This window comes from Drosophila navojoa, chromosome 3, assembly GCF_054131105.1.
Source record: "Drosophila navojoa isolate 15081-1374.11 chromosome 3, UAZ_NAV_1.0, whole genome shotgun sequence".
In the NCBI taxonomy this organism is placed as follows: Eukaryota; Metazoa; Arthropoda; class Insecta; order Diptera; family Drosophilidae; genus Drosophila; species Drosophila navojoa.
In genome coordinates this window covers 18,226,824-18,237,453 of record NC_142891.1, presented here as the reverse complement: position 1 = coordinate 18,237,453, position 10,630 = coordinate 18,226,824, and the positions used below count along the sequence as shown (strand labels likewise).

The 10,630-nt window shown below is 37.6% G+C and overlaps 1 protein-coding gene across 1 annotated transcript; it reads right to left on the bottom strand.

Annotated features, from left to right (window-relative positions):
- Positions 1 to 481: 481 nt before the first annotated feature.
- Yip1d1 (Yip1 domain-containing 1) lies at positions 482 to 10,272 on the bottom strand. The gene is made up of 6 exons (XM_030386576.2): positions 10,079 to 10,272; positions 9,787 to 10,001; positions 9,696 to 9,730; positions 6,495 to 6,605; positions 6,251 to 6,435; positions 482 to 992 (listed from the first exon to the last, which is right to left on the bottom strand). Exons 1-6 carry the CDS (start codon positions 10,171 to 10,173, stop codon positions 830 to 832), a joined length of 804 nt encoding a protein of 267 aa, XP_030242436.1. The 5' UTR covers positions 10,174 to 10,272; the 3' UTR covers positions 482 to 829.
- Between the last annotated feature and the right edge of the window lie 358 nt (positions 10,273 to 10,630).

Sequence of the window (10,630 nt, the reverse complement as noted above, 5' to 3'; positions counted from 1 at the left end):
TGCAATTGAAACGCAGCTTAAAGTTGATTAAAATAAATAAAAAATGTTGAAAAGAATTCGGAAAAGTGAAAAGCGAATTATTAAAATCCATTTCGCATATTTATGGTAAGACTTTATTTAAAATAAATATACAGTGGCCATACACTGTGTATATATAAATATGTATATATGTATGTATGTTTATAATGTGTATATGCATATATAATATTCATACCCGAATTGTGAAACTGGATTTGTGATATAATTTTTTTATTGTTTCACATTTAATGTGGATTTATCAAAACCTTTACTTTTGTTTTATTTCATTTTTAATTATTTAATTTTTTTATTTTATCGTATTTTGCTGTACACTTTTGAAACTTCATTGACCAGTCCTTTTGAGTGTCCTTTTGCCAGGATGTCAGCAAATTAAAATTTTAATATGTATAAAAGATGCCCTGCCGATCCGATAGCCCCGTCAATAATAAAAGGAAAAAACCAATTACAATTTGTTAACAATTTTTCTTTTTTACTATATCTTTCTCTGTCTCTCCTTCTCTCTTCTTGCTCTTTCTCTTTCAATCAAATTTATTACCAGAGTCCATGCACATTGCAAAAAATTGAAACGAGATGAAAAGCATATGGAAAAACAAATCTGCAATCGGCGCTTATATTCTTAAAATATTATCATGTCTATAGGCTGAGTGTGAGTGTGAGTATGTGTGCGTATGGGTGTGTGTCTGTGTGGGACAATTAAAACCATGCCACAATATTGCAATACACACACACAGAGACAAGAGCTGGCACACAGACACACACACACAGCTATACACGGTTGCCTTGGGGCGGCCTAGTAAATGGTAATCAACGCAAATCCTCCATAGAGCATCGCACACGGATAGGCAATCAGCAGCTGTTGATGGTCCATGGAGAATGCCGTGGCGAATAGTTTCGAGGCCGATATGGCGCACCAGAATATGGCGATGCCGCTCACAATTAGGCCGAGTGTGCCCCTGCAAAGCGCAAAGAGATTTAGATAGAGTGAGTGAGCAAGTCAGCATGTGTGAGTGAGAGAGAGAGAGAGTGCATAAAACAGGGCAAGGCAAGAGGAGCTGGAAAATTGAGAGAAATGCAAAGAGAAACATTGGCGGTAAAATCAATAAACAATGCATATGCATGAGCAGCGGGATAGAGTATACGGCTGACTGAGTGTTTGCCATACAAAAAAGGAAGAAGAAAAAAAAAATTATTCACTGCCTACGAGCGAGTGTGTGTGTATTATGTGAATGAATGAGCAGGGCAAACAAAGACAGCAGGCGCTGTGCAAAGGATGTGCAAACACAGTCCAACTACAAAGTCCTCTACGTGAAGAAAGAGAGAATGCAAATTTATATACACTTTACATCCGAGTTAAGCCCACAAGAGCTTCGAGCAGGCGACTTAGAGCATTCAACTGGCCTAATCACAGTTAAAGGAGATCAGATTGAGGCATTGGTAAACATATTACGTGCATAATGTCCTCAAATTGAATACTATGATCATGTTGATTGAATGATTAGCGATAGATTATGGTAAATCTATCTAACGGAAGATGGTTTAAAGTTTTGAATACCTTTACTAAAGAAAATGTTGTTTGTGATCAAGAAAAAGTTGTTCAATGATTGTAATATTATGAAATAAAACAGTAGAATCCGGTTATAGCGACTCAGCTTAAAACGTTCGTGTACAGCGACGGTCTCTTGATTATTATTATTATTGTATAGATAATTTGAAAACCATTCCATAAAAATGAAATGATTACAAATCTACCTCCTAGCATCCCATTTTCAATGACTTCACTTTATAAAAACATATTATAGCAAGCTCAATAAATTTATAAATAAAAAAGTATATATATTTGTTTACTATTTCTAATCGTTAAATACAAAGTATTGACCTCCTGTTGCTTTCAATATTAGACCTCGCTGTTGATAACTAATTCCTAATCATTTTAATACCCTTATCAACTTGATACAGTTCTAATATTACATTTCAGAGATAGTAATTACTGAATCTAGAGATTAACAAAACTAAAAATCGTTTCAGGCTATTTAAGCTGCATCACAGTACGAAAAATTTAATATGGTATACGAGGTCTGTTCCACAAGTATATTATATAACGATTTTTTGCTTATTAACTTTTTTACAAGAGGCCAATTCTCGATTCTCGATACTCTTTTTAGCAGATCTAATGACGTCGGTTCCTGATAAAAGTTCGACTTTAAGTCTATAGACAGCCCACAGCCCAAGCTGAGCAATAAAAATCCTCAGCAGAGATGGCAGGAATGGGCTGCAGACTTTCTACAATGCTTGCACAAATCAGCAGTAAATACAATTCCATTCCATGAAGACGTCATTGAAAGCTTTCAATTGATTGCTTTTCATTAACAACATTTATTTATACATACATACATATATGTTTGAGCTGAATGCAATTTCTAGGAATAAACTGAATTAATTCATCACTTTGAATACTTTTCTGTTGGCTTGACATTTAACTAAGTTAAAATTGATTTAGCTTTCAACAGCAAAAAACTTTTTCTTTTTTTTTTTTTTTTTTTGTATTTCATTTTTTAGCATAATCTGGCCAACAAACTGTACAATCCGCATAACAATCTATAAATAATTGTCATGCGTTCAAAAGGCTGAGCCTGACTGTGTGTGTGTGTGTGTGGGTGTGGGCTAGTGTGTGTGGGAAAGGTCTGACTGTTCCATTTAATGGATTGCCTTTTTTTTCGCTTCATTTTCAGCTTTTTTTTTTTTTTTTTTTGTATACTCTTTTTATTTTTTGCGGTCGCCTTGTCGCCTGGGGTCACCTGGTCCCAAAAAAACTGTCGCAATTCGCTTTCATCTGACCATGTGTATATACATACATAACCTTAGTCACCTTAAACCCCGACCTATATATTGTTCTGTTTAAGTTTCTCTCTATATCTCTCCCCTTTGCTCTCTCTCTCTCTTTCTTTGTAGTTCTCTGGACAATTCTCGTTGTTGTCGATTGTGCCAAGTGATTTTTGGCTTAGCTTAAATGGATAGCACGCAGGGCCTGGCAACTAAAACCAATCAAACCAATGCGCGCTGTAAGAGCAGCTACACACACATACACCCTCACACACACACACACCCTCACCCTTGGCAAACACGCCCAACTGCTGTCTGTGTAATTTTTGTGCACTTTTGCATCACCAAACAAACTCAATTAAAAAGTCTGTCTAAAAAAATCGCAAAAATATTTACTGTAAACTTGCCGGACGTTGCGCGCGAGTAGAAGTATATGAACATCAACAAGCACGCACACACCCACGCACACACCCAAGCCCACTCACACACACACATGCACACAAAGTGCAGGCGTTTAAAACCAACAAATAAAAAATGCAAGCAAACGGCCAACCAAATGGCAATTGGGCAGCTACAGCAAAAAGCTCACAAAAAAAAAAAAAAAAACAAAACAAAAAAGAAGCCAAAAGAGAGAAAAAATTAAAGCCCACTTCGTAAGTGGGCGGGGGCGAGAGGAGCAGCTGGGACTGGAGCTGGCAGACAAAACGCTGCTGGTGTCGAGTAAGCTTGGGCAATAGTTGTTTTTCGTGCGAACGCCAATTGAAATTATGACGTGCCAGAGTTCTGGCCAAAGGCTCGATAGGATTGTTGGCTGCTGGTTTGGCTGGGGGCGTGGCAGAGGGGCTGGAGTTGGGTTGGGGCACCGAGGGTTGCGCTGCTGCATACGGGCTTTGGCACAGCACACGCAACATTTGCGTGATGCTCTTCACAGGGCCAAAAAAAGGGAGAAAAAAGAAAGCAGACTACTGGAGTTTGTCTGGAAAGTGACTAACTAGCAAATACCCTGTATATAGTAAGAGAATGCAATGAGAATCAGCGGAATTTTATTATCTTACTAATAAAAGTCTCAGCTCTCCTAGAAATATTGAGACAAAAAGAGTCTGCTAAGGTCTTATCCTACACAAATCAAATAATATTTATGCTAGAAGTTTGTTAATTTTTAATAGAATGATTGATTTGATTTTTTTACTGAAAAAAAAACTCACCATGCAAATTTCAAGGTTATAATTTAGAGGGTTATACAACAGGTTAAAGAGATATACAACAATGTGATAGATAACTCTTAAAAATGATATAGTGCTTAGGTTTATGCTAGCTAACTTATAGGACTAATCGGACAATCAAATAAACTGAGTTAAGAGGCGGCGATAACAAATAACAAAAGTGAGAAATATTTTTACGAAACTAATGACAGATCGTACTATAAAAATTGTGTAAAAAATTTTAAAATGCTGTTATAATCGACTTTGAAAATAACTAAAATTAGATAATCAAATAATATTTTATAAACCAAACTTTTTGTTCTATCTTAGCTTACAAACTTTCAAGTCCAAGTCATGTCTGAATTCTCATGCAGTTGATCAAAATCATAATAATATAACATCATATCTATTCTGCATCTTAATTTCGTTTACCTCCTTTTTGAAACGCACTTACCACCCATATTCTTCATTAAGTACAGGGTATCAAAAGGCAAACTAGCGACTACACACACACCAAGTGCTGAACACATATTTGAAAAGGAAAATACGTGGCCAGCTCTGGATATCCGGACACGGCACATCACCCGCTTACTGTGTCTTTCACGCACACACACACGCACGCACACACATACAGCTCTCTCAGCTCTCTTCGCTTCTCTTTCACGTTTTTTGTGGCCTTCTCCAGTTGCAAAAGTGGCGCGAAAATTAAACGGCGCATAGCTGGGCGCTTGGTAGCAATTTTTTCATTCCATTTTTTTTTTCGGCCCCCAAAGTGCACTAAAAGCGCAAATTAAGTTGCCTAGTTTTTTTTTTCATTTTTTCATGCAGCTACAGAATTAAAAACCTGTGTTCTACATACGCCACGACATGCGGATAATTAAGAAAAGTCAAGGAATGTAACAATGCATGTAACTGAAGGCCATAAAATTGTGAAGTTTATTAACATGTGTAATGCAAAATTATCCATTTGATAACTAAAATGGAGGGGGTAGGTGGACGACGGACTACGGACGGCGGCCGATAGCCGGTGGGTGAATGCATAAAAAACTATGATGTAATTACATGTACATATGTACATAAGTGTGAGTATGCATGTTGTACATGTACATATTTGCAGGTGTATGCATGGTGTGTGTGTGTGTGTGTGTGTGTGTATGCATGTGTTTGTAGGGATGTGCGTGTTTGCACGCAACTTTAGTTAACTATCTGCATGCACATGCATGCGTATACATGAGTAAATATGTGAGAGTGAGTGAGTCTTTGTGTCTGTGAGTATGTATTTGTGCATCAATTTATATACATATATGCATTTATTTAAGCATGTATAGATGTATGTATGTAAGTCTGAATGTACATACATGTCTAAATATATGCGTATGCATATACATATGTATATCAGTAACATATAAGCATACATAAGCATGTACGTATGCATGCATGTATGTAAGTCGATACCTATTTAAGCATGCATGCAATTATATATGTATTTATGTACACACATATGTAACTATCTAATGCTCGCTGACCTTAAATGTAAAGCAAACGGACGCTAGCTTGAATGCCCTACTCTGCGATTCTCATGCATTCAAGGTAAGGTCAACTTAAACTACTTTACTTATTCAAAAGTTGTGTGGCAATTAAATTAACTTTATCTCTGCTAAAAACTATTACACTAATTAACTTTTTTTCCCTCCCTTTCTGTCCCTCTCATTTTCAGTCCTGTGCAGTGGCTTTAACTAGCTTTATTTTCCATCTGCTTTCATATATGTGACTCTTGCTGGACCCATATATATATGCTAAAAGGAAAAGCTTGTCTCTAATCCTCAGTATTAAATGGCATGATGAAATCTGTTCGATTCAGTGGGCAAACAATCGTTAAAGTAATCGCAATCAAACTAGGAATATTTCAAGTTTCAATAATCAAACAAGGCTAAGTAGTTGAACGTGCTGCAGTCGCAGCTGGGCTGACTTAACCAAAGTTTGTAATTACGGCCGGGCACACAATGCATTGGCAACTTTTCAATTAAAAACATAAATACAAATCGAGAAGGACCAAATGGGGGCGGAGCTGCTCGATATGGCTGAATGGGCCGATGGATGGTTGGCTGATTGGTTGGGGTTGGAGTTGGGGTATGCGTGTGGATGGTCGTATGGCTGAAAGCCAGCCAGTTGTGTCAACAATTACTTACTGAATGGTGATTAAAATGTTGATGCCCGACAGCACGACCATGGGCAGCAGACAATAGCCCAGCACGGAGGCAACCGCCCCGAAGGTCACTTGCGACCGTGTGACCATCAGCGAGAGCAGACAGTAGAAGAATATGCAGCCCATGACGCCGATGCCATATATATAGGAGAAGGTAACCTTTCCGCTCTGAAACGAAAGGGAAACATTGCAGCTATGCAATTAGAGAACTTTTGCGCTTTACACACCAGCAGCAGAATGCCTCCGAGTGTCAAACAGAATACCAATGGCCCGGCCATGTCCGTGTCCTGGAGTATTTGTTGATCTGTGCCGCGCAGCGGATTCAAAACGGCGAGCGTCTGAAACGAAATAAGAAGAGCGGATTATTGTGTGATTCCGAAGCAATGTTATTGAAATTAAAGCAAGTGAAGGATTTCTCCACTGAACAGTGCCATCATCATTCACAAACTGCGGCAGGACACGACACAATTCATTTGTTCGCACACTCACACACACAACAGCCATAAAATGGAGCCTAAGTTCCGCTTTTTGAACAGTTGCGCTGTGTACATGGATGTATGTATGTATGTATGTATGTATTTGTATATGGGTGTGTGCACTCGCACAGTGAAATTTGAAAAATGGAAATTGATGATAAATGATATTGCTGACCAGTCACCGAACCAGAGCACCGAACGACCCTGTCAACATGTTTGACGCACGAGAATTTAGACCACGAGCCCAGAAATAAATGAAACAACAGCAAACCAAAAACAAGTAAGAACGTTGCAGTCGGGCGCTACCGACTGCGGGATACTCATTCACATCCCGCGGAAAACTCTTTTTTGTAAATTGCAAATTTTGTTATTTTAGCTTATTTTATATTTTTTAAATATTTAAATTTTATTTTTATATTTTATAAAAATCTTTCCTTCCGTGTTATCAATGCCTATTAAGCCTATTTGTATATACATATACATACATACATATGTATGTAGGTAGCTCAAGCATATAAATGTCGCAATTTGATAATACAAATGCCGATTGCCACGCCCCTAGTGGCCGTAGACACCTCATTTTTGGCCAGTTCTTAGAAAGAGCTAACGGTAACGTAAATGCGAAATTTGAATGCTTGCGCTCAAAAAATGTGAAAATTACAGGGTATTTTTCGATATGCCACGCCCCCAAAGAGGCGTGACAATTATTTTTGGGGCATCGATAGAGGACGTTACCAGTAACTCAACTATCCAAATTTGAAGCTTCTAGCTCTTAAACTGTCGGAGATATAAAGTTTTGCGGTTTGCCACGCCCCCTTCGGACGGACATATATCCACTATAGCTTGTTGGACTTGGGAGGTCAACTCGCGTATATATACCAAATTTCAAGTCTGTAGCATCAATAGTGCCTAGAATATAGCCAAATTTGAAAAATCACTATATCTTCAGGTTCGATTTGCCACGCCCCTAGTAGGCGTAGACATAAAAATTTTTCATCAGTCATTATAGAATTATAGCATTAGCTTACGTGCGAAATTTCAACGTTCTAGCTATAGAACTTTAGGAGATACAGTTTTATCTGATTTGCCACGCCCCCAATAGGCGTAGATATATCCATCATAGCTTTTTGGACTTGGGGGGTCAACGCGGACCTACATACCAAATTTCAACTTTCTAGCTCTTCAACTAACATGATTTCTGGTATATCGGAAAATGCATTTTCCGATTTGCCACGCCCCTAGTGGGCGTATCGGGAAAATTTTAACACTTTATAAATCGGAGTTATACACGAATATGTGTTCCAAATTTCAAGTCTCTAGCTTCAATAGCGGCGAAATGAACTGCGTTCATACGGACAGACGGACAGACGGACAGACGGACAGACGGACAGACGGACAGACGGACGGACGGACGGACAGCAAGACGGACATTGCACAAAACCAATATACTAATTCACTTCGTGAATGAGTATAACAATCGTTCGCGACTAGAGACAAAAAAGCACAGAGAGTGAAGAGAGAGAGAGAGAGAGAGACACACATGTGACCCTGTGGTAGGTCAGTTGACTTTAACATGAAATCCTTTAACCAATCCTTTTTCATAGCCTTTTTTTTTTAGCTAAAAGCTAATTTATAGACGATAATTTAGATTTTCCAATTTATATACATATAGTTCTATACACATATATATATTTTGTTTATATATCTATACAAACCAAAAGATTGTTGTTTTATATAATCTGATATTCTTTGCTGAAAATCTGTTTCCTTATTTATTGGACTACGTGATAAGGCCAACTGGATTTATTAACCAAGAATATGACGAACTTTGATTATAGTTTCCCATTGAGATATCTCACCTCACATATTTCAACGTTTTACTCTCACAAAAGGTTTTATTTATAAAAAAAAAAAGCTAGTAGAAGCATTCATAAAAAAAAAACTCGCATATTTAATTACATTGAAATTTAAACGCCGCTTCAACCATTAGAAATAAATCTAATTTAATATCAAAATGATTGCTTTAAATTCTGTTTTAATTTGTTGTTTGGCCTCCTTCTGTGCTTATTTGTTGTCGCTATTTAATGCTGCTTTTTTCATGCAATTTAATTAGTATTTCACTTAATTTTTATGATGGCAACGGACTCATTAACATTTTCATTTTTCAATTAACACAAACGTAATAAATTCCAAACAAAATTACAAAAAAACGAAAAAAAAAAACTACAGCAACGCAAATTTCCACAAAAGGCAAAATTGTGGAGAAAAGTTACATAGAGCAAAACGAAGGAAAAAGTTTAATTAAAAACACAAAAGTTGTTTTATTTATTTAAAACACACAACAAAACAAAACAGCAACAGAGCAATGAAAAAATATGTCTTCATTAACGACAAAACAAAAATAAAATCACAAAAAAAAAAATTGCCAACAAGTGCAGGGCAACAACAATGCAAACGACCAAAGCGCAAAAAACGGCATCATGCAAAAGCAGCGTGCAATAAATAAATACAAAAGCGAAATGCAAAAACATTTAAATTTCAATTAAAACTGAGCGCGGGACAGCGCGAAGTTGGCGGCGGCAGTAAAGCTGGGCCTAAAGTGGACACACACACACACACACACACCCACACTCTATCACTCTCTTGCTAACTCTCCTCCTTTCAGCCACTTACTCTCTTCAACTATCTCAAGCGCCGTTCCTCTGGGCGCTCTCACTCTCGCTCTGTCTGGCGCACACAATTTCAACTGCACAAATTAGAAAACTGAAAACAAAAGCGGAGTGCGTAAAAGCAAAAAGAAGAATAAAGCAGTAGGTGAAGTAATTGCGCATGCAAATAAAATGAGGCAATCTGCAGCAGCACCACCAAAGGAACGAAGCTCATTAAATATGCAATTTACCAAGATCTGAAATTATTCTCCAATAGCTCATAATTGTAAAAGCCCAAACCTACCTTTTGAAATATATGATTCGGATTGATGCCCAGTTCTGAAATATAGAATAACTTTAGATTACATGTAATACTATGTGTTGACGGAGCTTACCTTCTAGGAGTGGCGGCTCATCCTCGAATGCGTTGCCAGAAGCCGCACCGCTGGTTGCGCTGGTCTGCTTGAAGGATTTATCCTGCGCAAAGCTGGTGTCCGTGTAAGCAGTTGGATCATAAAAGCCGCCAAGACCTTGAGTAGGTGAATTGTTGTAGGTGGCATCATAGTTTGGCGGCACCGTCGGCTGTGTGTTGTCGAAAGTCTGAAAATTGCTGTAACAAACCGAAAGAGGCATCAGAAACACTTCTTGGGCAAATTTAAATGCGGTGGCGTGTCACATGAAACTTACAGTTCTTGGCCAAATTCTGGCATATCAAAATTGTAGCTGGCATCTGCTGATGGCCCGGAGGCGTAAAAATCATTCGGTCCACCAAACTGTGCCATGGTATAAACACTAAACAATATTTAAAGTTATAGTTAATTTGGAAATACAGTGCAACACGTCACTGGGAACGGCTGATTGCCATTCACCGGTAACGTTAACATATATGTTAACGATACGCCAATGCTGTTAATGTTAAACGTAGAGCAGTGCTGGAAATCGATCGAGTGGCGCGAAAATATTGAGATTTAAATGCAAGAATTGTAAATGGTTTATTTAAAGAAAACTCTGACTCTTAATAAAAAGACCTTGTATAATTTTAACATTCATAATACATTTTTATTTGCATAGCTCCATTTGTAACATGCACATAAGTTATTCCTCAATTGGGGCTACGTAATTATTGCATTTGTAAAGGTCTATAATTTAGATAGTATTATAATTTCGTATTGTATTTAACTTGTTGTAACACGCAATGGCAAAAACATTAAATAAATTGTTAGTAGTTTGTAGTTACAG

Bases quoted from the DNA above. Each gene is read 5' to 3' on its own strand.
- Yip1d1 (XM_030386576.2), bottom strand. From the start codon at position 10,173: ATGGCACAGTTTGGTGGACCGAATGATTTTTACGCCTCCGGGCCATCA. The intron at 9,731-9,786 runs GTAAGCTCCGTC...TCTATATTTCAG, and splicing joins TGAGCCGCCACTCCTAGAAG to AACTGGGCATCAATCCGAAT. The intron at 6,606-9,695 runs GTAGGTTTGGGC...ATTTCGTTTCAG, and splicing joins CGAATCATATATTTCAAAAG to ACGCTCGCCGTTTTGAATCC.